The 26,677-nt window shown below is 44.0% G+C and overlaps 1 protein-coding gene across 1 annotated transcript in view; it reads left to right on the forward strand.

The window, feature by feature from the left end:
* Positions 1-2,403: 2,403 nt before the first annotated feature.
* TRPC3 (transient receptor potential cation channel subfamily C member 3) overlaps positions 2,404-26,677 on the forward strand; it is a 55,530-nt gene continuing 31,256 nt past the window's right edge. Inside the window, exons 1-2 of the mRNA XM_053403492.1 lie at positions 2,404-3,017; positions 20,364-21,135. Coding sequence (XP_053259467.1) covers positions 2,776-3,017; positions 20,364-21,135 — 1,014 coding nt within the window. The 5' untranslated portion in view covers positions 2,404-2,775. The remainder of the gene's footprint in view (positions 3,018-20,363; positions 21,136-26,677) is intronic.

Below are 26,677 nucleotides of genomic sequence, written 5' to 3' on the forward strand. Positions count from 1 at the left end.
GTAGCATTTGGTTGTAATTTTGTCAAAGACAAGTAAATATGCAGGGAAAACCAATATTACTTATTATAACATTAAGTAATAAAATACAGAGCAGTCCAAACGCCGCCTATGACAAGCTGGTGTGTGTGTGAGGGAGAGAGAGAGAAATTCAGTGGAAATTTCTCTCTGGGTCGGTAGCAGGCTGGTGGGTTCTTCACCACCAGAGGCCCACCAGAGGGTGGGATGAGCTATCTGAGGGTCCACAAGCTCCCTAGCTGTTCTCATTGCCATCACACTTCAGCATTGGGCCTAATCTGGACCCAATCACTGTGCCAACCTGGAGCTGCCATTGAGATCAGACCCGATAGTCCTCTGCCCACTGCCCCATCCTGCCACAGTCAACATGAGCAGCCAAGTTGCAGATGCAGTGGTGGTGCTGCTGCTCCACAAAGTGGGGGCAATGAAGGGATTTGGACTATTCCATGAGTGGAAACTTTGAGGATTCTGTTTTAAATAATTTTGTGATATCCATATACATAATTATACATATACACCCCTATATACATGCTACTCCCTCTCTCTCAGTCAATCCCCACAACCACCCTGTGAGGTAGGTTGGGCTGGGACAGGCTTCCTCAATCTCGGCCCTCCAGATGTTTTTGGCCTACAAGTCCCATGATCCCTAGCTAGCAGGATCAGTGGTCAGGGATGATGGGAATTGTAGTCTCAAAACATCTGGAGGGCTGAGGTTAAGGAAGCCTGGGATGGGAGGCAGTGACTGGCCCAAAGTCACCCAATGAGCTTCATGGACAAGGGCAGAGCTGACCCTTAGTCTCCCAGGTCCTTGTCCGATCCTCAAACCATTGCACAACACTGGCACACTCATGCTCTCTCTTTCTCTCTGGTTAGAACTGCATTTTCCCACTTTCTATCTTACATTTCTAATGTTCTCCTGAGCACCCGCTTAAAATACAGGCTCGGAGATCCTTTTAACGACAAGCCTGAAAGAAACTCAACGTTCTTTCTTGTGAATCACGCTTAAATTAGCCATTACACACAAAAGCCATTATTATTATTGCCTTCTACACACTGTGTAAACAGTAAAAACAACAGGGATATGGCCCCTTAAAGACTAACACAGATTATGGCATAAGATTTTGTAGATTAGAGTGCACTTCACTCAGATGTATGAAATGTTACCCTAAATTGGTCATGGGGATAAGATGGAGATAGCAGTCAGGTTTCTGCAACACGCAATGAGGATTCGTGAGTGTTATACAACATTAACTTAAGTGTTAGATGCAGGTTTTTGATGAGTGGTTGTATTGTACCGAAGCCTACTGGAATCTTGTATGTATGCCAATAAAGGTTTGAGATAGATATATCTGTATCTATGAGAGTTGCAGAAGGGAGGAACTGTAAGCAATAACTTAGAAGGGAAATGCAATGCAAAAAGTACACACTGTGACTACTATAACATTAAAGCTAAAATGTATGTAAAATAATTACAATGGATATTCACTAAGGTAAATTGACATCCCAGCATTGGTAAGCTAATTCACACATGCTGTGGAATAATAATAATAATAATAAACCATTATTGCTATTCTGGCCAAAAATGATGGAAATGAACTTCTCAGTGTTTTTCCCCATGGCAGTATGTGGGGGTACACATACCCCTAAACATTTTGTGAATCTTTGTACTTTTATCCATTTACTGTATTTATTTTCTTCGATTTGAACTATAAAATGGTGATTTTCTTGAGTCAAAACGAGAGTACCCAGAATTTTTTTTTAGGGGGGGAGCGCTGGAACTTCTTCAGTTCCAGTTTCATTCTGGCGTTTCCCTTTGAAGTTCCTTTGTTAAGAACGGCCATCTATGATCAGCAGTAGCGCACTGCTGTGGGGAGATTAAAATGATATCCCACTTTATTTTTATAATTTTTAATACTGCCATTTCTGAGGTCAGATTTCTGCCCACTGATTCCTTCGTCCCGAGCAGAATGCAGAAGGACCTTGCTGTTGGCAGCAGATGACGGCGTATTTATATCTCCCTGGAAGCTGGCATCCTCGACAAGCACGCGGGTGATCTGTTCCCATTAACACTCATTAAAGCCTCAGAGTGAGTTTTGTTCCACTTGGAGGAGAGCACTTAACCTAGAGCAGCCGAGATGCACCTGCAGTTGCATCTCTTAGAGCAGCGCCCTGTGGATCTCAAACGCCCCAGCATCAACTGGGGGCGAGAGATGTGCTCCCCCCTTTTTTCTGGCCTGTCAACAAAGTGGCTACACTTCTTCTCCTCCTTTCCCCCTTCCCTCCTCCCTCTGCTCTGCTTGCTAAAGGACTGATGCTCTCAAATGCTTGCTGACTTACCTCTCTCCGTCCCTCCCTCCCTCCTTGCCTGCCTGCCTGCCTGCCTGCCTGAGTAATGAGCCTGTCCTAGCACGAGATAATGAAAAGGAGAGAGGAGGCAGAGCGGCCGGCCGGCTTCCGCCGCTTGGAGTGCCTTCCCTTCCCTCGGTCCACGCTCAGATGCTTGCCTCTTCGACTAGCAGCAGCAGCAGCAACAGCATCCAGGGCAGCCGCCTGGCGAGGGAAGGCGGGAGGGAGCCTCTCGCCTTGATTGGCGAAGAGCTCCGCCGCCCCTTCGAGCTGCGCGGGTGTTCCCTGGCTGGCCAGCGCTTGCCTGCCGCCCGCCCTCTTCCTTTGCCCGGCACCAGCCAGTAAGTAGCTCCCGAAAGGGCGGGCGGCGGCGCCTGCAGAGCAGCATCGCGGCGGCCGCGGGTCCACGCCAGCATGTCCAGCAAGGGCAAGAGGACCAAGGAGCAGGGCAGCCGAGTGACCTTCCCCCTCCAGCAGCAGCAAGGAGGCGACGACGGGGAGGACGATGGGGCGCCCGAAGCGGAGCAGCAGCGCTCCAGCCGGGGCTGGAGGGGAGTCAATGGGGGGCTGGAGCCCCTCCAGCAGCAGCAGCAGGCGGTGAAAACCCACCGGGAAACCTACGGCTGCTACCCGCCCTCGCCGATGCTGGGCAGCATGTAAGTCCGACGCCCCCCCTACCCTCCCCGTCCTCCCCGTGGGTTAGGTCAACGAGGGATTCGGGGGCGCCCCCAGTTTTGGACGGGAAGGGATCCGCGGTTGATCTCCGTCGGAGGGTTGGGGATCAAAGTATTGGGATTTCTCTTCCTCTGGCTCCTGGGCGACAAAGCGACCCGGATCAGCTTTCCTGGGTTTATGAGAGAGAGGGGCTCTTCCTCCTACTCCCGAGGAGACGGTGGCAAGGCAACAGGACCAGGAACTGTTGACTGCCGTCGAGGGAGAATCTGGTTAAAGGGGATGCCACTTGGTTGGGCTCCAGGTCGAAAAGCTTAAAAGGCTAGCAGCGGAGAGAGAAAATAAGGCTGCCAAGAGTTGTCTCCTCATAAGACTGGGCAGGGTGTTTTCACATGGGGGCTCCATGTTGTAAATGGGTTATCGAAATGGAGTCATTGAATTTGAGAACAGGTGTGGTTTTTTTTTTTTAAAAAAAATAGTAATAATAATAATTGAATTTCCCTAGAAAGGGTAAATCCACATTCAACGGGGTGAGGATATGGGCTGGCATTTCAGCACCAATTATTTGCATAGATGCTGCAAAAAGCGATGCCACAATAAATACCCGTCTGAGTTGGAAAGTGAACTATTTTATTCAACAAGAAAGGATAGCCATCAGGTGTGGGTGGGTGCAGGAATTCCTGCCTGCCTTGGTTGTTAGTTGCTACTACTGTTTGTTGGGATTCTGTGTTTTCTGCATTCTGGAGTGTAGTCCTGATCCATTCCACTGATTGCTCTTGCAGTTTGCATTAGGAGTTGGACTGTGTGTGTCTGTACCCGCAGCACTCTGGTTCCAGTCCACTTTTGTCCCTGAAAATGAATCTTTCTGCATTTTCTGTCAATATGTACCTTTTCCTTTACAGAATTGCTGACTGCATTTTAAAGGTATTACCAAAGCAAAAACTAACTTGCTCAAGAATTTGCTCATACGAGAGGAAGTGGCGGCCACCAACATGGATGGCTTTGAAAGAGAAATTCTTGGAGGATAATTCTGTCCTTCACATCTAGCAATGGTGGCTATACAGCTGCCTCCTTGTTCAGAGATAGGATGCTTCTGAATAGTAGTAGCTGGAAACCACAGGAGGAGAGATTGCAGTTGTTCTCAGGTCCTGCTTGCAGGCCTCCCATGAACATCTGGTTGGTCGCTATGAGAATGGGAAGCTGTACTAGATGAGTCACTGGCCTGATCTAGTAGGACCATTCTTTATGTTAAGTCATCTTATTCCTACCCCCCAATTTGCTGCAATTTGCTAAGGGGGGAGGTGGAACACGTGTGTGGAAGGAGAACCTTGAGAGCGACCATGGAAGTCTCTGTGCTTCGTTTCTTCTGAAAGAGTTTAGAAGGTGGAATGAGCAAAAGCTGCTCCTTGCATGGGTTCAAATTCACCGTACAGCAACGGGGAGGTGACCTTTGTGAAGGAGAAAGGGAGGGACAATTGCCAAGAATAAGGAAGATTCTCAAGATCTGGGGCACTTTCAGATAAGCTGTCCCCAACCAGTCAAAGAACTTTCTAAAAGGGTGGGTTATAAAGTTGTAAAAAAAATAAATGAAATGAAGTGGGTGCTTGGGTGGAGAGCCAGTGTGGTGTAGTGTTAAGAGTGGTAAACTCGTAATCTGGTGAACTGGGTTCACGTCCCCGCTCCTCCGCATGCAGCTGCTGGGTGACCTTGGGCTAGTCACACTTCTTTGAAGTCTCTCAGCCTCACTCACCTCACAGAGTGTTTGTTGTGGGGGAGGAAGGGAAAGGAGAATGTTAGCTGCTTTGAGACTCCTTCGGGTAGTGATAAAGCGGGATATCAAATCCAAACTCCTCCTCCTCTTCTTCTTGGTTTGCAAGGGTGATTGTAACTATGGCAGCTAATTTAGCACCATGGTCATTGCCCCCTGCCCATGGATTTTGCTAGTCATTCTGGTTTCCCCAGGCATTCACATGGGGGGAGCACACTCTCTGTATGTACTGAGGGTATATAACAGGACCGGCTGTACCATTAGGCAGAGTGAGATGGCTGCCTCAGGTGGCAGATGCTTAGGGCTGTGGGGCGGATGAAGCTGTGTGTGTGCTGTGCAATTTGGCCTGCACCTGCCAAACTAGGCTGCTTCCCTTGGGTGTGGTGGAAGATGCTGTCCCATTGCCTGTGTTGATATAAGATGCAATTGCCAGTCCAGTTGGCTTCTGAACAAGGAATGATTTATCCTAGTTTAGCTTTTATTTTAACAATATTGATATTTATACTTATAGTTGTTATTGTTTTAAGCTGCTTTAGGCACACTTTGCCTGGAAAGCAACATATAAATATTTTTAAATACAGTGGTACCTTGGGTTAAGTACTTAATTCATTCCGGAGGTCCGTTCTTAACTTGAAACTGTTCTTAACCTGAAGCACCACTTTAGCTAATGGGGCCTCCTGCTGCCGCTGTGAAGCCGGAGCACGATTTCTGTTCTCATCCTGAAGCAAAGTTCTTAACCTGAAGCACTATTTCTGGGTTAGCAGAGTCTGTAACCTGAAGTGTATGTAACCTGAAGCGTATGTAACCTGAAGCGTATGTAACCCAAGGTACCACTGTAATGGACAAGGGCACCATCTTGACCTTTGTCCCAGGCAGCAAAATGGCTTGTGCGGCCTTCGTTTCTTATGCCCTGCTTGAGAACTCACATAATGTACAAGTGTTGTATCTGCAAATATTGCTGGACCGGCCAAAGGAACGAACGACGAGCTCTGTGACAAACGACGAGTAGGACAACTGAGAAATGGAGCTCCAAACAGGAGCCAAGATTTACGGAGTGCAGTGGTTAGTACAGACTAGTCACCTTCTTGTGTGATTTCCTGTCTCTTAATGTTGCATAGTGAAAAATTGCAGGTCTGGATGCACACCCACGGAATATAGATGTCAGGGACTGGAAAGTGAAGGATACAGCTGAGAAAATGGCTCAGGCAGAAAAGATGCTGGAATAATTGTAAATGGGATCATTTCTGTTAGTGCTTGAGAGTTGACATGCGAGGTTAGAAAATGTCTCTTGGTGGAATGAAAAATGGATTTCTGTTTCACCAGAGCTAATGTGGAGCTGGAAAAATATTGAGGTCAGAGATGGTTGGCATGCAGTAAGCACAGGTGCCAAGCTTAATTTGAGCCAGGGCTCAGTGAAGCCTGGAAGATGTGAAATAACAATTGAGAGTTCCTCAATAATTGAAAAAGGACACAGTGCCTTTCCCCTTACTACCGTGCAACCACAACTGGTTCCCACAGACCTTGGATTTTATTTCAAGCCAGAGAAAGTGGATTCTGGGCAGGTGGTCTTCAGGAACTAGCCACTGATAGATGCATGTTTTCTTATTTGAATGTACTATGTAGAAGTCTTGACAGACAACCAAGAGTCTTGTGGCGTCTTAACAACCAACAACTAACTAATTCATTGTGGCATAAGCTTTAGTCGACTACAGTCCACTTTATCATAGAATCATAGAACTGTAGAGTTGGAAGGACCCAGAGGATCATCTAGTCCAACCCACTGAAATGGAGGAATCTTAGCTAAAGCATCCATGACAAGTAACCATCCAATTTTTGCTTAAAAACCACCAAAGAAGGAGAGACCAGCTCTTACTGTCAGGAAGTTCTTCCTGATGTTTAGTTGGAATCTCCTTTCTTGTAACTTGAATCCATTAGTTTGTGTCTTACTCTCTGAAGCAGGAGAAAACAAGCTTGCTCCATCTTCCATGTGATATCCCATTAGATATTTGAATATGGCTATCATATCTCTTCAGTTTCCTTTTATCCAAGCTAAACATACCCAACTCCATCAACCATTCCTCATGAGGCTTGATTTCCAGACCCTGATTTTGGTCACGCTCCTCTGCACACGTTCCAGCTTGTTAGTATCCTTAAATTGTGGCACCCAGACCTGGACACAGTATTCCAGGTGTGGTTTGACCAAGGTGGAATAGAGCTGGACTATTACTTCCCTTGATCTGGACACTATACTTCTGTTGATGCAGCCTAGAATAGCATTAGCTTTTTTTGCTGCTTTACTTCACTGTTGACTCATGTTAAGCTTGATGTATGAAGTGTTATCCTGATTTCTAGATATATATGGAAGAGGCAGGATTGTCAGCAGTGTGTTCAGAGGAAGAGTGAAATGCAGGCAGTACATAGGGAGATAAACTTAACATAGGCCGATAGTATAATTACAGTGGTACCTTGGGTTAAGAACTGAATTCATTCCGGAGGTCCGTTCTTAACCTGAAACTGTTCTTAACCTGAAGCACTGCTTTAGCTAATGGGGCCTCCTGCTGCCGCCACACCGCCGGAGCACGATTTCTGTTCTCATTCTGAAGCAAAGTTCTATATCTGGGTTAGCGGAGTCTGTAACCTGAAGCATATGTAACCCAAAGCGTATGTAACCCGAGGTACAACTGTATTAATGCCTGTATTTTCTGCAAGTCATTTCCTGCTGACCTCACAGACCTAATTGTTTTCTGTCCCCCTGACCCATATATATATATCAGGATAACATTGCATATATCAGATGAAGCTAATTGTAATTCACAAAAGGCTATACCCTAGCAACTTTGTTAGGTTTTAGGTGCCACAAGACTCTTTGCTGTCTTGCTGCAACAGAGGAAATTTACAAAACAGTTGTTGATAACCCTGCTGGAAATTGTTACAATGGAAGTCCTATTCATGTCTACCCAGAAGTAAATCCATTGACTTCCTAAATAAGTGTGCAGCATAAGTTTATGGTAGCCCTTTTCCTTTTTCAGTTTGTCTTGATATCCTGAGCAGAAGACAAAAGGCAGAATTTAGAAAAGGCCACGCATAAATTCTTAAACCCCACAGCCCACCAACCCCCATGGAACATGGGGGAAGCACATAGCTCAGTGGTAGAACAGCTGCTTGGCATGCAGAAAGTATGTGTCACATTCCCCAGCATCTCCAAATAGGGCTGGGAGAAACTCCTTCTTGAATCCCTGAAAAGCTGGTGCAAGTCAGTGCAGCCAATACTAAGCTACATGGAACAACAAGTCGGTTCCTATGTTCCTATTGGAAGAAATATTCTTCAGCACCCCCTGGTGTCTGTCCTTTATAGTCTCACAAAGCCATAGCAAAGTTGCTGCTGAGCTACTTTCCTGCCTTAAAAAAAACAACACAACATTTCCCCCCAGAAGTCGGTCATAGAATTGGGAACATTCTGGACAGTTTCTGTTGGGTACAGAAGCTTAGCACTCACTGACCTCTTTACAAAACCTAAAACATTTCTTTCTCTCTCTGATTTCATGCATTCTCAAGAAAGCTTTTATTAATATTTGCATTAAATAGATATAAAATCCTAATAAAAAGGAACATTTTAAATGTCCAAGCGAGAAGAGTTTATGAAAATGTGAGACAGCGGCTCAGTCTAGCATGCTTTAATATCCTGCTGAATACATTTAATTGACATTGAAAGCATTTGTTTAACAGACCCAGATGAGTCAGGGGTGTTTTTCTCAGACCGCTAGAATAGCTGCTGAGAAGCTCCACTTCCTGTGTCAGTTCAGGTCTTGCAGCCGTTCTGTTCTGCTGCCAGTAAAAATAAATAAATTACCTTTCCTCCAAACTTTTTTTTTTTTGTATTTTCACATGGCCAAACAAATTTGTCAAAGTGAAGAATGTCACATTGGGAAAAGAAAAGAGATGGAGGACACTTAAAAGAAGATTCTAATTTGGAAGTTTTTGCTGTCGTCTGGAGCTTATTTTTGATTGGTAGTCTCTCTATGGTCTTTACTAAATGTACAAACAGGGAAGGGTGGTTTTCAATATTTTTGTATTTAGACTTCTGGCCTATCTTGTACAAAGTATCCCCAAGGGACTCACAATATAAAGGTCTTTCTATGTTTTGTTTAGGGGGAGCCGTTTGCCAGAACATTCTAGCAGTGCTCCTGTGAAGCACTATGTTTGTGGTATCATAGAACTTGGGAAGTCAGACCAATGGTCCATGATCTGGGATAGCTCAGTTGGTAGAGCATGAGACTCTTAACCTCAGGCTTGTGGTTTGAACCCCACTCTGTCATGAAGCTCACTGGTAACCTTGGGCCAGCCTAACCTACCTCCTAACCTACCTCACAGGGTTGTTGCAGGGATTAACTGAGGAGAGGGGTGAACCACGTACACTTTATGAAAAGGTGGGATATAAATGCAACAAATAAGCTCTTCCATGCACCTGCTCAAGAAAGCTGGTGGGGCCAGGCAGATGGAGATGTCAGCAGCCAATCTGGCATCCAGAAATCTCCATGTGGTGGCAACTGGACGTGTGCCAGTTGCAGAAAATGAATTGCTAACACTGTTTAGAGCAACACTACTGTCTGTTAGTGCTATTAGAATGCACACAACAGTAAGCCATGAAATGTACTTGGTGTTCGGTTTTGGTTTTTTTTGCCCTTGTACTATTTTATTTTATTGCAGATGTAAGTGTTATGTTAAGATAGATTTTCCAGACTATCCCTGTAGCATTACAGGGAGAAAGTATGGACGGCCTACCATAGCATCTCCAGTTCTCCAACAATTAATGTATGGAGATACCATAAGTGAAATAAGACATGAGATGGCAAAAGAGGGAAAACGGAAGTAAAGAAAGAAGCATATTCCTTTCTAACTCCTCATCTATCAGCATAAAAGGAGCAGTGCAAGGTTTCCTACTAACCACATTCCCATTTATATCCCCCTCCCTAATTCCAACTGTTGTTTGCTCTTGTTCCTTTCCCATAATGGCTTATTCTCTCAAACACCCACTCCAACCACTTCCTGTGCCCTGCCGTTTCATACCCAGGGGAGATAAAGATTATGATTAAATGTATGCCAGCAATTCATTTTCTTTTCCTGTTTGTGGAGCAATAATACATTTCTTCCCAATGGTTTTTTAAAAAGCAATAAAATGCCTTGAGTTAGAATAATTTTTTGCCTCAGAGAATTATCTTTTCTGTTTATGGTGGGACATAGCCTGCTTTCACTTTTCAGTATTTTAATCTTCAGGGATAACTCTGTTTCAGTGTACACTTTATGAAAAGCTTCTGTTATGAGATCTTTGTTTTGAGTTATAAAATAAAGTGTTTCTAAAGAGGCAATTAATTAAACTGAGGCTGGCGGCAAACCCAGAATATAAAATTAGGTGGGGGTTTTTTGGGTGGTGGACTTCACTGTGCACCTCCTTAAGTCAAGGAAGAAAGCTGTTTGAATCTCCCCAATTATAACTTAAAATTGATTCATACGAGCAGTTCTGATTCCACCCCATGCTCCGTCATAATTACTGTGCAGTGGAATCCACAAGAAATATGGAGCCCAATTTTAAGCATGTTTTGTTGTCGTTTAGTCGTGTCCAACTCTTCGTGACCCCATGGACCAGAGCATGCCAGGCACTCCTGTCTTCCACTGCCTCCCACAGCTTGGTCAAACTCATGTTGGTAGCTTCGAGAACACTGTCCAACCATCTCGTCCTCTGTCGTCCCTTCTCCTTGTGCCCTCAATTTTTTTCAACACCAAGGTCTTTTCCAGGGAGTCTTTTCTTCTCATGAGGTGGCCAAAGTATTGGAGCATCATCTTCAGGATCTGTCCTTCCAGTGAGCATTCAGGGCTGATTTCCTTCAGAATGGATAGGTTTGATCTTCTTGCAGTCCATGGGACTCTCAAGAGTCTCCTCCAGCACCATAATTCAAAAGCATCAATTCTTCGGCGATCAGCCTTCTTTATGGTCCAGCTCTCACTTCCATATATCACTACTGGGAACACCATAGCTTTTACTATACGGACCTTTGTCGGCAAGGTGATGTCTCTGCTTTTTAAAATGCTGTCTAGGTTTGTCATTGCTTTTCTCCCAAGAAGCAGGCATCTTTTAATTTCATGACTGCTGTCACCATCTGCAGTGATCATGGAACCCAAGAAAGTAAAATCTCTCACTGCCTCCATTTCTTCCCCTTCTATTTGCCAGGAGGTGATGGGACCAGTGGCCATAATCTTAGTTTTTTTAATGTTGAGCTTCATATTTTGCGCTCTCCTCTTCCCTACATACAGGGAAGTAAATCTCCTGTATGTAGTTCATGCAGCTCCCAGTGAGTTTAGGTAATAGAAAATTAAAATTACTATTTAAATAAAACCCTAGCCTCATTCATACATGCACAGATCTTTACATTGGTCTCTGAAACCTGGTATGGCAGCTCTTCACATTGGTCTTTGTACCACATTGGTACAGCATAAGAAGGTGCCTTATACCAATTAGTATCATTTGTCCATCCAGCCCAGTGTTGTCCACTCTGGCAGTGGCTCTTCGGGTCACAAACACCTGATCATGTTAGCTGGGAATGGGAAGGTTTGAGCCTGGGACCTTCTGCGTGCAGTACATGTGTTATACAACAGACCTGTGGTCCCTCTTCTCTGTATTTGATTTGGCTGATTTATAACCCTGGCCCCTGCATATCCTCTCCATATGGTTATGGCTGGTTCTCTGTAACAACAACAACTGAAGCCACAAATACCTTGGACAGTGGCACCGCTACGGACCTAGAGTTCAGACCGGCTCAGCATGAGCATCATGGGATGCTACAAGTTCTGTGGAGTTAGCAGGAAAGTGTGTGCATAGGAATTATTTGTATCCCGCCCTTCCTTCTGAATGTGTATCGGTGTGTATGTTTGTATGAATGAATGAGAGTGGCTTCCATATTACATATGGGGGGGGGGGGAGAAAGAAACTGAGCTAGAAATAATTAGGAAGATAGTGAAGAGGAAGGCCCAGCGCTCTGTGGTAGGACATGTAGTTTAATGTGTAAGAGGCTGCCTGTTTAATTTTTGCAATTCCCAGTTAAATACTCTTACGCAGTAGGTGGGTCAGGCATCTTCTAACATAGTCCCTCTGTCTCTGGGAACAGCAACTGTGACAATGCTTGGCAGAAGAGACCCTTTGGCGCACTGCAATTGTTCAGTGCAGTTGTGTATCTCCTTGCCATGCACTGGCTTCATGCCTATACAGCCCTGTGGGATCTGCACTGCGCTCAGGCTCCCAGCCACCAGATTCAAATAGAATCAGGCCAACTAGTTCAGTTGCTCTCTCCTGGGATCTGCGTGCCTGCAGGGTGATGTTGGTGCTAGGTCATTGTGCTGTACATTGCTTCCTCTCTTAGAGATACTAAGATTTGCAAGTTGCAACCTATTTCTTCTGTCCTAAAGCAGTAGGAAGGGAACATGCAAAACCCAGTTTAAGAGTTAAGCCTTTGGCAATCTGGGGCAGCATAGTGGCCAAAATGATGGCTGTCACTTGGATGGTCCAGATTACATTATCACTCGGCTGTGAGACTAGTCTAAAACCACACCAAGCCACTCTTGTCTCAACTTTAGTCCTCCATCTGTAATGTTATGATGATAACACTGAGGGTAGCAATTCTGGCAAGTTTTAGAAAAGTTGCTGCAAAGCTTACTGAGATAATGTGTGTATGTGTGTAGTGCTTTGAACATCCAAGAGCATGATACATGTCTAATATGAAGAACCTGTGGCCCTCCAAGTGATGCTGGATTCCAGCTCCCATCATCCTTCATTATTTCCCATCATCCTTCATTATTTCCCATCATCCTTCATTATTTGCTGTGTTGATGGGAGTTGGAGTCCAACAGCATGCATAGGACCAAAGGCTTCCCACCCCTGATTATGTTATGTTTTATGTTATGTTATGTTTTATTTTATTATGTTATTAAATTTATATACTGCCCTATACCCGGAATCAGGGTGGTTCACAGAACATGTTACAATGTCATCCTGAGGGTATTTTTTTTTTACTGAGGCTGTGGACTGATGATATAATTGTTGTTGTTTAGTTATTTAGTCGTGTCCGACTCTTCGTGACCCCATGGACCACAGCACGCCAGGCACTTCCGTCTTCCACTGCCTCCCGCAGTTTGGTCAAACTCATGCTGGTAGCTTTGAGAACACTGTCCAACCATCTCGTCCTCTGTCGTCCCCTTCTCCTTGTGCCCTCCATCTTTCCCAGCATCAGGGTCTTTTCCAGGGAGTCTTCTCTTCTCATGAGGTGGCCAAAGTATTGGAGCATCATCTTCAGGATCTGTCCTTCCAGTGAGCGCTCAGGGCTGATTTCCTTCAGAATGGATAGCTTTGATCTTCTTGCAGTCCATGGGACTCTCAAGAGTCTCCTCCAGCACCAAAATTCAAAAGCATCAATTCTTCGGCGATCAGCCTTCTTTATGGTCCAGCTTTCACTTCCATACATCACTACTGGGAAAACCATAGCTTTAACTATACGGACCTTTGTTGGCAAGGTGATGTCTGTGCTTTTTAAGATGCTGTCTAGATGATGTAATAGTAATTGTAATTATCTAGATGGACAATAATGCGACTCTCTAAGATGGCTTGAGTAGAGGAGGACTGCCATTAAGGGCCCTATGGAATGAATAACACTAGCATCATTTTCATTCCACCCTTGGCCTCTGCATGTTGGAGGCTGCTGACTGGAATGCATTTTCTGCAGTCTGTCCCACCCAGCTGCCATAGCAGCAGATGTAACTCTGCTCTATGCTGTTCCTAGAGCTCAATAAATCAACCTAACAGGACGTGCTTAAGCAACAGGACACCAGAGACCAAGGGACTTGTGGGCGTGTGCACATTCCTGGTTTAGAGTGTTCCTTGCTCTTATCTTGTTCCTCTATAAATTATTGTAGAAGAAACTTGCTTGACTCTTCCCAAGTGTAGCTATATACAGTGGTACCTCGGGTTAAGTACTTAATTCATTCTGGAGGTCCGTTCTTAACCTGAAACTGTTCTTAACATGAGATACCACTTTAGCTAATGGGGCCTCCTGCTGCCGCCGCGCTGCCAGAGCACGATTTCTGTTCTCATCCTGAAGCAAAGTTCTTAACCCGAGGTACTATTTCTGGGTTAGCGAAGTCTGTAACCTGAAGCATATGTAACCTGAAGCGTATGTAACCTGAAGTGTATGTAACCCGAGGTACCACTGTACAAGCAGATTTCATCATACGGTATTTCACAGCCACTGTGCACTGGGGTATACAGAAGCCAGCAGCCCCGTTTTTGTTAGAAAGTAGGTACTTTCCTCTTGAATTGCATTTTAATTTGAAGCTCATATGCTCCGCAGTGTGAAGCATGTGCTAATGAAGCAAGTGTGGCTAAAGGTAATACGAAATCCAGTGCTAATTAACTTGCAATAAAAGCCCTCCTGATTCTGATGTGTACTGATGTGTTCTGATCCATGCAAATACCTAAAAGAAAAAAAATGATGAGGCTGTAAGTGAGCATTGCTATTCTGGGAGTATTTCCCTAGTATTGCTGCAGAAAGTTTCCTGAAAACATCTCTCAGTGCAGGAAGGCTTTCAGCTGGCACAAATCCCAGTAAGGCTCCCATTGCCAAGATTATGTAGATATTATTAATTTATTTAAAAGGTTTCCCTGCCACTTTCACCTGTACTAGGAACATAGTTTTCCCCTAAGTGGATTTATTAAGACAGTTGCATCAACTCATTTCCAGAATTACAGCTTCCACACTCTGCCCACTTAAAGGTAAAGGTAAAGGTACCCCTGCCCGTACGGGCCAGTCTTCACAGACTCTAGGCTTGTGCGCCCATCTCACTTAAGAGGCCGGGGGCCAGCGCTGTCCGGAGACACTTCCGGGTCACGTGGCCAGCGTGACATCGCTGCTCTGGCGAGGCAGAGCCGCACACGGAAACGCCGTTTACCTTCCCGCCAGTAAGCGGTCCCTATTTATCTACTTGCACCCGGGAGTGCTTTCGAACTGCTAGGTTGGCAGGCGCTGGGCCCGAGCAGCGGGAGCGCACCCCGCCGCAGGGATTCGAACCGCCGACCTTTCGATCGGCAAGCCCTAGGCGCTGAGGCTTTTACCCACAGCGCCACCCGCATCCCTTCTGCCCACTTACCTGAGAGTAAACCCAATTAAATTCTGCCGCACTTACATCTGAACAGATATGTACAGGATTTCACTGTACATTTGTTTATATCACTAGGGTGTGAATATGACACCAGAGCAAGTTTAGAGAACAGTAAATGCCCTTAAAGGAACAGGGGCTCTTTCCTGTATTCACTTGGGTGCCCTACCCCTGAGGAAGGAGCAGTCAAAAGCAAGGGGGCATGTTCCAAAAATGTCAAAAGAACGGCACCAAGTCTCATCAGGTCAGCTCTATATCAGACTTCATTCAGGTTATGATTTGTCCCAAACAATAGGGACAGTCAATTCCTTCCAGAGATGCTTCCGAGTTCCAGGAAAGTTTCTTCCCCAAGGAAAACAAGGGTCTTGTGCCTCAGTACCCTTAGCAGGGTTAAATCCAGGCTGTTATGCCTCCCCAAGAGAAAGCATACTCTGTTCTTAGGACATGCCCAATAGAGCTTAGTGGAACAGTCTGAAGAAGATCTTCCAACAGGGAAGCAAGAACTCCCCCCCCCCAGTCTCTGTGGCGGCACCTTATTTAGGCTTCCAGCTTGACCAACCTGCTCCCTATGTCTCTATTGGGCTTTTCCACCTTCTTCTGTCTTTTTATATCATTCCTGCCTCCCCTCCTTTCTGCCTAAGGCACAGAAGATGAGCTCCTTCACTGCCATCAGTCACAGGTGGAGTCTCCAGGCAATGTCCAGATGTGGTCTCGTCATTGCCTGGTTAGTGCCTTCTTGCTTGTATCTGGGCCTAATTAAAGGTCCAGGTGCCAGCAAATGTGGCAAATGGTTCTTTGCTTCGGTTTCCACCTCAGTTGTATGCATCAACTTTTTAATAATATAGTTCTTTATTGTAAGTTTTTTCCCCCTTCTAAAATGTGAATAGACAGAGGAAGGAGCTCCTGTCCCCCTCAGTACAACCCCAAACAAGCAACACTATTCACCCACCTCACAGAGTAAAAGGAAGACCAGGTTGGGGATAAAACATCAAAAATCACCCTCAATTTAAGTGGATATAGTATTATCAAGATCTTAGCAACGTGCACAGGTAATCAAAGAGAAAGAAAGTACCTTCCTTTTGTTTCGTTGAACAGAAATTGGAGACCCCAGTGGACCCAAGACAAAGTCTGTTTCCATTACCTAGAGCTCCCCATAATAGCTCTACTGACTTATGTAGTGCTGGAAACAGCTCTGCTGTGCTCCTGTATGTAAGTGTATTCAATAAAAAGGAACCATATGGTTGCAAATTGATCTCTCTCTATTTGCCCCCTAATAACTTGCCATTTATGCGAAAGCTTTTCTAACAGGGCTATATGCCAAATCTTAACAATACCAATCGTCTACATCAGTGCACTTAAAACCATTCCAGAGCTTTGCTATTGTCGCACTAACTGCAAATAAAAGGTGAATAATTAACTCCTGATTTGCTAGGTCCCTCTTTGGACTATCAAACAAATTCAGCATCTGTTGTGTGCATTTGCCAAAGGTTATTAATTCAAAACACAATTCTGAATTTGGATGGTGGCAGAAGAGAGCTTAAGAGCCTTTCGGTTTGCACATTCAAGAACTACAGCTGCCATTTTTAGCTATATATTCTGGTAATGTTTTGCTGGGTTTAGCTTTGTAAGTAGCAAATGCTTTCAAATTCCATTAATTAAAGTTTGAGAGAGAGAGGGTTGTTTTTAAACAGCACCCTATAGCCTTTAAGTTTAAAACCGAATATTTAGGTAAAAGAAAAAAGGCTGCTAATGGTATCCATTTTTTAATTCAGGCAGTATTGCTGCTTATTCATACGAGTCTTCAGGGCCAACGTGAGTCATGTTGTTGCCTTGAGTGAAGGATAAGATGGCGCCACATTTCCCCAGTCCCATCTGCAGAAGTTTGCAAGGCAGGCCATTCAAACCTTGTTTCAGCACTGATGATGGAACAGCATCCCCTTAAGGCTGTTTTAGAGGGCTCAGGACAGGCTTCTTGGCCTACACTGCTCTCTCATCCCAACAACTTGCTGCTACTCCCCACTTCCCAGCATCTGCTGCCTTAGGTGGCATTTGCCCCCTGTCTAATGGCAGGGCCGGCGCTGCTAGTATTGTATACTTTGTCTCAGTTTGCTGCAATGCGTCACAGTGGATGTTCTTAACAAAATGTTTCAAATTATAAACATATTCTAAGATTAAAAATTTTCCCTCCGACTTTTCCAGCAGTTCAGTATTTGTTGGGGGGGCGGGGGGGAAGAAAGACTGGGATGAGATAAATGGGAAGTACAGTCATAACTCATGTTATGGCCACTTCAGGTTACGTGTTTTTGGGTTGCGGACTGCAGGAAACCCGGAAGTACCGGAATGGCTTACTTCCAAGTTTCGCCGCATGCGCAGAAGCGCCAAATCGCACCGGAGCCTGCGCAGAAGCGGCGCTTCAGGATGCGAACACTGCGGGTTGCGGATGTGCCTCCGTCATGGATTACGTCCGCAACCCAAGGTTCCACTGTATAAATTGTTTGTGTGTCTCTTTGTGAAATACATGAATGGGAATACCGTGGTACCTTGGGTTACAAACACTTCGGGTTACAAACACTTTGGGTTACAGACTCCGCTAAACTGGAAATAGTACCTCGGGTTAAGAACTTTACCTCGGGATGAGAACAGAAATCGTGCGCTGGTGGCACGGCGGCAGCAGGAGGCCCCATTAGCTAAAGTGGTGCTTCAGGTTAAGAACAGTTTCAGGTTACGAACGGACCTCCGGAACGAATTAAGTTCGTAACCAGAGGTACCACTGTATTGAAAAAGAATATGAACCTACCCAGTGATGAAAAAATTCCCATCATGGTCTCACACTAACATGCCAGGACTCCATCCTTTCATGCTAACATGAACCATTTCTCTAGAAGACTTCCAGAAATTTCCCCATTTTTACAAGTTATTTTTTAATAATTGCCCTTCTAGCAAATGTTTTTAAAAATAGATTTTAACGTCTGACAGGAAATCATTAGGAGGAAATTTGGTTGTTGTTAAAAAATTACTGCAGTTAATTTAGAACTGGGTCCGGTTAGAGGTGGGTAGAAAAAGAGGACTGCACCCATTCACAAATTCTCAGAGAGTGTGCTACTCAGTCTGTTAATGGCAGGTGTTTTTAGAAAGCGTTTTGTAATATGATCTGTTAATGAGCACTTTAGATTCTTTCTCCCCTGTTGAAGACCTTATGATACTCAAAACATGCTAGGATAATTATTTTATCACATTTTCATGTGAAACAAACACTTGCATCTTTTGTGATTTCCACTATGTTTAAAATTTAGATTGATTGAAATACCATTATCGTAAAACATGCTAGCTGTCATTTTCAGAGGAAAATAACTGAGTTTGCCTGCTATTCAGTGTTTGCACGCTACCATTCTCCTCAACCTGGTGTCCTCCAGATACTTTAGACTACAACTCCCATCATCCCTGAGCATTGGCCATGCTGGCTGTGGTTGCACCTCTGCTTTCTACCTTACCTGTAGGGTTTGAGTTAACAAATCTTTGGCAGTTTGAGTATGGCTTTTGTTGCACATGCTGTTAGGTGCTAGTTTTCTATGCTCTCAGTTGATAAGGACAAACAGGATAGAATAATTAACCTACTGTCTGCTACAATTAATAACTTTTTTGTTTCATTGATTTCAGGAGGACTGTTAAGTGTTCTCCCTTTGAAATTGATTGGACTGAAAAGTGCTTAACTGTGGCATAGTGAGTTTTGGTGTCTAATTCTTGAACTGTTACAGCAACAATATTTTCATTAACATTGATTATTATTATAATTGCAATTTTATTTAAACATTGCATTATTCCTGAAGGTCTCAGGACTACTTTCCTAGTAACCATATATTTAAAACATACTTGAATAATAACTAACATTTATCACAGCAAATTCCACCCCCATGGAATCTCCTGCCAGAAAATTTATCACAAGCAACCGCCATTACACAGTAAGCAGATTTAAAAAACCACATCGGCATTAAATTCTCAAACTTCAATAGCCAATTTGGTTGTGCAGGAATTACAGTGCATCTTGGTTCCTTATTTTATTTGATTATATATGTTCCCTTTAGCTAGCTATCTGGATATGCAGGACCACAGAAAAGAAAAATGCTTTTTCAAATGCCAGGCAAGAGTCTTGTCAATGAAATACAAGCTACTTTCTAATAGTAATTTCTTTTGGGAAGACATATCGGGCACATCAAATATATGACATTGTCACAATATATTTATTGGGCTATTTATCTCCGCTGACAAAACACTGTACATTTAGAAGAATGTTCTCACCCTATAAAAACTGAGTTTCATTTGCTGAATTTATTATTCTTCACCATCCCGAGTGAGGTGGGTACTAGGGTGCAAGGGAAGAAGGAAATGAAAGCCTGTGGTTTCAAAGTGTTCTGCACGGCCTTGTAAGTATGAGGGAGTTGTAGCCTTTCAGATGCAGTTGGACTCCACCTCCATCGGCTCCCGCCAACATGACTACCAGTCAGGGATGATAGTGGTCAGTGGTCCAGAAACTTGTGCTTGGGTCTGTGAAAATGGAAAACACAGACGGTGGTCTGTAAGAAGCTATGCCTCTTCAAGACTGCAAGGGATATTGCTATGACCGCCTGCTGTTCTAAGTGAGCTGTAATGGTGTTGCTCTGTATGTGGTTGTTAAATTCTTACTGCATGGCCAGGCGGAGACCCCCCCTGACCCCAGGCGACCCCGGGGGTGGAATAATGACTCATGACAACATGTCATGGGATTAAAATTGGCCACAACTTTATTAAACCTTCAGATGTAGGGAGACGAACTCCCAGGTAAGTTCCACCCTCTATTGCAGGCTTCCTCAACCTCGGCCCCCCCAGATGTTTTGGCCTACAACTCCCATGATCCCTAGCTAGCAGGACCAGTGGTCAGGGATGATGGGAATTGTAGTCTCTAAACATCTGGAGGGCCGAGGTTGAGGAAGCCTGTTCTATTGTGTGTGCAGGGTGGTCCCAACCCTACCTGGTTGACTTCCCTGGCAACACCTCCCCAGCTGGGGTTGGTTTATTGTCTGAGGTTGGGTGGGAACCTCCAGGTATCCAGCTTGGGGAGGTGAAGCCAGGCCTAATTGCCAGGATTCGTGTGGGATCAGGGGGCTGTGTGCGGCCACACAAAAAGCACCCCCCATTTGAAGTGGGGAGCGGTCATTATCAATTAATCCAGGTGTGCAGTGTGGATTTTTTTTTGTGATTGACCTATGTTCACCTATTGTATGCATATTTAACTTGGGCCACTCTAGCCCAAGTGTAGATTTCTAGAGAGGCTCTTCCAAGACAATGACAGCTATAAAAATATTCCAAATGTCTTGTTTCTGCTCATTAGGACCATTGATGGAAGCCCTTCTTTGAGACGCATGACTGTGATGAGGGAAAAGGGAAGGCGGCAAGCAATCAGAGGTCCAGCTTTTATGTTCAACGAGAGGGGCACAAGTCTTACGGCAGAGGAAGAACGCTTTCTGGACGCGGCAGAGTATGGGAACATCCCTGTGGTACGCAAAATGCTGGAAGAGTCAAAAACTTTGAATGTCAACTGTGTCGACTACATGGGCCAAAATGCCTTGCAGCTCGCTGTGGGGAATGAACATTTGGAAGTGACAGAACTTCTGTTGAAGAAGGAGAACCTGGCACGGATCGGAGATGCCCTGCTGCTTGCAATTAGCAAAGGGTATGTCCGGATTGTGGAAGCAATCTTGAATCATCCCGGGTTTGCAGCTAGCAAGCGGCTGACTCTGAGCCCTTGTGAGCAGGAGCTCCAGGATGATGACTTTTATTCTTACGACGAAGATGGCACCCGATTCTCCCCAGACATCACACCCATCATTTTAGCAGCCCATTGTCAGAAGTATGAGGTGGTGCACATGCTGTTAATGAAAGGGGCGAGGATAGAGAGACCTCACGATTATTTCTGCAAGTGCAACGATTGTACTGAGAAACAAAAGCATGATTCTTTCAGCCATTCCAGGTCAAGGATAAATGCATACAAGGGCTTGGCAAGCCCTGCCTACCTGTCTCTGTCCAGCGAAGACCCGGTTCTCACTGCTCTAGAACTCAGTAATGAGCTTGCTAAACTGGCTAATATTGAAAAAGAATTCAAGGTAAGGCTTCTTCTTTTTTCTGTGCCTTCTCTGCGTGCTGCATTGGCTTCGGTGGATTAAAACACTTCACATTTATTTTCCCCTCACTTTATCTGTTCCTGTTAATATTGCTGCTGCGATGTCTGGATGTTTTTTGAAAACACCATTTTGCTTTAAATGAAAATACTTCATAAGTGCCGGGTGTAATCAGAAAAAACGCAATACTCCCCTTGGAATAGATGAAAACAGGTTTGTTCACTGTAACAGAACATAATTGTTTTTATTAAAGTGCACTCTGTTGAAATAATGTCATCTGAGCAACCAGAAGAAAAAGCAAGTGCTAGGTCCTAAATGAGTATTCCTGTTTCTATTCACACTTCTAGATTGTTGTTTACAAGTTATAAAAGCTACGCACATTTGTCATTTCCCTCTCAGAAGGACACCGCTCATTCATCTGCCAGAAATTTATTAGTGTGCCAAGAGCCAGCTGTTAAAATCTATCCAGATGTCCCACCTTTCTGTCTGATGATCATCTATACATATAATGGAGTCATAGCATGCCGATTAGTCTCTCTTTTTCCAGATTTTTCATTAACTGGACTCTGATAAGCATTACTCTGCTCTGCCCCTTTATGATGCCCATGTTCTTAAAATGCCTGATAAAGTTACAGAGGATAGCCCTATCCTGAAGTAGGTCTTTCTGAAAAAAGAAACTGGGATGGTGGATGCAGATTGTAAACAAAATTGGTTCTGCAAATGGCAATTTTATCCAGCTGCAGCAAACATTTTAATGGGGTCCTTCTGGGTCAGTGTTGGATTCCGCTTCTCTAATTAACTTTTCCCTAAATTATTGCGAGGATGCGAAAGATACATTAATCTGCGAGGCCTGATCCAAGCAGAGAGAGTTTTAAAGAGATAAATGTGGGTGGGCAGCATGGGCTGGCAGTGATGGTATATGGTTATGTGGGTATTTAACACTGCAGTGCCAGACATAATGTACAGCTTAATATCTGCTACAGCACATTTCAGCTCCTTCAGTGGCCCTTCCATTGTAGATGGAAGTGTGGTGAAAAATTAAACTTAGCCTTTTTGCAAGTTGCATATTTTGTAAGCATGGCATTAGATTTGGATTTGAATAGTTAAATACGTAATTACTTCATCATTCTGTTTTGTACTGTTTTATTGTTGTTCCGCCCTGAGCCTGGCTTCGGCTGGGGAGGGCGGGATATAAATAAAATTTATTATTATTATTATTATTTACACAGTTTTGTATTACAACCTCATACCAAGGAAAGCACCTCATCTTGTTCCAATGCATCCTGAAACACAGCAGTTTATTAAATTGTAGATTTATGAATCTTTATTTTATGCATTGTACTGAAACTCTAAGATGATTCCTTGTTGTGTAGTGTATAATACATTTGATGCATTGTTGTGTAGTGCAGAAATACGTTTCTTCCTTACTTTTTATTTTCTGTATCCAGATAAAATTGACTTATTGAAGTTACAAAAATATTGTTTGAAGGAAGACTATAATCCTGGAAGTTGAACGTGCAGCTATTACAGGCCATAATATACTCTTTCAAGGCTTGGCTCTACTATCCCAGCTTCTCATAAAGCATGCAGTTAATCGAAGCGTGACGTTGTAGTTTACTGACTGTAACTGATCATAGATCATATTATTAATAGAACAAAAGTGTCTGGCAAAGACTGGGAGAGATATAGACCCAAGCAAACAGTGGCAGCACCTAAATACTAAGGTGTCAGCTTTGACTTGCACTCAGAAACAGCAGCATTTACCTATGTTTGTTCTTATACCGTTCTTGTACTATGTACCAACAGAGCAAATGATTCCAGCCCATGCAGTAGCAAATTAAGACCGTAACTGCATGTCATAGTCTTTAAATGACATACAGTCGTACCTTGGAAGTCAAATGGAATTCATTCTGGAAGTCCATTCAACTTCCAAAATGTTCGGAAACCAAAGCGCAGCTTCTGATTGGCTGCAGGAAGCTCTTGCAGCCAATTGGAAGCCCCTGTCAACTTCCAAAAATAGTTCGCAAACCGGAACCGTCCCAGTTTGTGGAGTTCGGGAGCCAAAATGTTCAAGAACTAAGCTGTTCAAAAACCAAGGTATGACTGTATTCTTTAACGTAAATTTGTGTGGGAAAAGTCTTCAAGATAGGTTAGAAAAAGTAAAATCCACCCACACACACACACACCTCCAGTGCATATCATTTGAAGGCACAGGAAACCTTTGAAAGTTCCACTGTCGATTAAAGGCTAAGTAAAGCTGGTGATGGAATCTCCCATCCATTCCAGAAGAAAGAAATAGATCTGTCTTTAACAGATTCAAGATTCAAGGCACAGATTCAAGAGCTTGTTGTGCTTGTTCAAGGATGGAGAATGTGAGCATTAGAATGGGATCATTTGCATCCCCTAATGCTAGGCCTACTTTGTAAGCCACTAATATATATACATATGGGGCAGATTGGTTTTTCTATTCAGGCTTTGGTGTTAATGTTACTTTGTAGGTTTTTGTGGGGTTTGTTTGTCTTTGTTGCTCCATTACACTGATGGATTACATTATACTACGAGAAGCCAGCCCCTCAAGGCATCTTACTGCTTTATTTATGAAACCCAGTTCCACCACTAATATTGGTTGCCTGTTGTCAACCCATTTAACTAGTGTGCCTTGACGAACTGTGTTGCAGGCCAGGGAAATCCTGAACTCCTTGGAGGAAGGGCTGGATAAAAAATTTAGTAAGTAAATAAAGATTTATTTATTTTTAAGCAGAACTTAATCCTTTTATTTTGAATGGGACACCAATACCTATCAGCGTCCAAACTTGACAAAGCAATCTAATCAGCAACAAGGAGGAGTCGTCAACCACTATCTCATTTAGAGGGTCCATTCACAAAACTCTGGTCTTCTTTATAACTTTTTGGGAAGTTTTCAAACATCTCTTACGTTTATTTGCAACAAACAATGTCAACCTGGCCATGCAATATGTATCCTTAAGGATTTTGGACGGCTTTTATCAGAAGGTCTCAAAACTTTCTCGTGCAATGTGTCTGGGATATGCATTATTTGCAAATGTTAACATAGAGAAGGGACTACAGTGTTGTGGCTGCTTGAGGTGCACAGTCATTCATTGCCTTATAACTAGTGGGGAAAGGCTTTGAAATGTAAAGTCTGGTGATGGCAGATGGAGATAGGTGGGGTGGACCAGTATGAGGGATGAATTTGAAACCATGACACTAGGAAGAACTATGGCACCGAAATGTTGTTGTCTGAAGCAATGCAATTGGTCTAATATAGAACTGATTTTGGCTTCAGTAGGGGAAACTGAATGGAAGTGAGAATGAAATTGTCTGCTGCTGCTTCCCCTATCCTGTGCTGAGAGGAGAATCAAATATGAGATAATACCTTGCCTACAGGATTTGAGATAGAAATGCCTGTTCAAAGCTATCGGAATGCCAAAAGCTTTGAAGAGAGCATACCTACTGACACTTCTGAAAGCAAAGCGAGAGACAGCGAGAAAGCATAGAATCACGGGTTTTAATTGGTTGTCCTGGTTTATCTGATTGTCCAGGAGGTTGCTTTCTTCAACAGAGTCTATGGCTAAAATGGGACAGAGAAGGATTTTCCATTCTATAATGGATCAGGCTTATCACTTGAATGATGCAGCCATTCATTAACGTTTGAGGCAGAGCAAATGCAATAGGTTTTTGCCTTCTCACGCTGCATATCCCCACATGCCTGGCATAGATGAATTCCAGGGCTCTTAACTTAGGACTGTTGGCAACTGTGAGGAAATGCTCATTCTATTAAGGATATTGCAACTTTGCAAAAATTTAAAACTTCTAATTTGTTAAAAGAACAGCAGTTCTTGCTCATTAGATTATCTCTTGTCAAGGAGATCTAGCTGGCATTATTCTTTTATAGATGCTTTGGCATGATTGGTTGGACTTGAATAATGCTGAAAAAATCTTGAGTGATTAAGGAGCAATACCAACACACTGAGATTTATTTTTTTCAGGACTTGCATCAGTCCTGATATTTAAAATCCACTTTCATTACTGTATCCTTGTCAAAGATAGTAATGCACACACACACACATTAAAACAATGGCTTTAAAATAATAATAATTCTACCAGCTAGAGCTGAAGCCTTTTTCTAGAAAAATCAGAAACAAACGTATCTGGATAGATCAAACACTAAATTCTCTTCCCTTTTGCTAAAATGAGTATGTAAGGCACATAGGAAGCTGCCTTATATTTAGGCTGATCCTTGGTCTATCTAGCTAGCTCTGTATTGTCTGCACTGACTGGTAGAAGCTCCCTGGGGTTTCATTTCTAGCCCCATTTAGAGATTCAAAGCAGACACTCTGCTACTGAGCAATGGTCCTTCCTCATGCCATGCTGCTTTTGCTGTGATTATTGACCCATGCTTTGCCCAATAATGTCTATTCTTATACATATGAGTTAGAGCAGCTCTAACTCGGTAGCAAAGGTTTTAAGAAGAAGCCAGGGGTGCTTTCAAACAGCTTCCCAGGCAAAGGAGAAGTGGCTGGCCTGGGTTTCCAGATGCAACTCCCATGGAAGAATGCGAACAACGGCAAAAATCTGACAAGAAGAGCAGTGCCACTAACAAGTGAGCAAGCTGCCCTAATTTCAACCGCCCTTTAGGACGGTTCTCTAGGGAGATCGCAGCTAGTTGTCATAATTGCGTTCTTATTTGCAGAGCAAGTTTAAAATGTGTTAGACGCTTTACAGATAATACCATTTGCACTCTGAGGTTTGTGTAATTGCTTAGTTGAGACTTGGTACTAAACTTTATAATAAATCAAGCATACGAAAGAGGATTAAATGTGTGTGCGATTTTGTGTGTGTTGAAAGCAGGGGCGGAGGAAGGGGGTGTGGTAGGGGTGGGTCGCCCCGGGTGCCACCACTGAGGGGGGTGACAAAATGCCAGGTGGCACTCACTGCGGGCCCTGCAGCGTGCCCAAGCCACGCGTCTCTCCTAGGAGAGACACGGTGGCTTCGGCACTTGCAGGCTCCGCGCTACCCCAAATGGTCCGTCTGCTGCCTCCCTCCCAGCTGTAGGGCGGCTGAGTTGGAGGAGGCAGGCAGACTCCCCCACCGCTGCCTTTCTGTAGAGGAAGGTGGGGAGAATCCCCCAGGCGCAGCTGAAGCCAGCCAATTTTCTCCGCTGGCTCCCCTCCTTTGACAGGCGGGTGGGCGGGTTGCAAGCTTGTTGCTCCAAGTCTTGACACAAAAGAGCTGCTTAAGTGCTCAGGTGCTTATTAGCTTTGTCTCCCTTTTCAATGGACCCCTCAGGCCGCTCCCTCACAAGGTTGAATTGAAAAAAAGTAGCAAAAGGAATCGATTTTGATGATGCGATTTCAAAATTTGCAGAGAACGAAGTTGGGGGGGGGGAGGTTTTAAGTGCTCCTGCTCACAATGTTAAGTAAATAAACCAGAAAATAACACTTGCAACTTTAAGTATATTATTTTTCCTTCTTTTAATAATTTCAATTGGGGAGAGGGGTGATAAGAA

Source organism: Podarcis raffonei, chromosome 9, assembly GCF_027172205.1.
Source record: "Podarcis raffonei isolate rPodRaf1 chromosome 9, rPodRaf1.pri, whole genome shotgun sequence".
Classification (NCBI taxonomy): domain Eukaryota; kingdom Metazoa; phylum Chordata; class Lepidosauria; order Squamata; family Lacertidae; genus Podarcis; species Podarcis raffonei.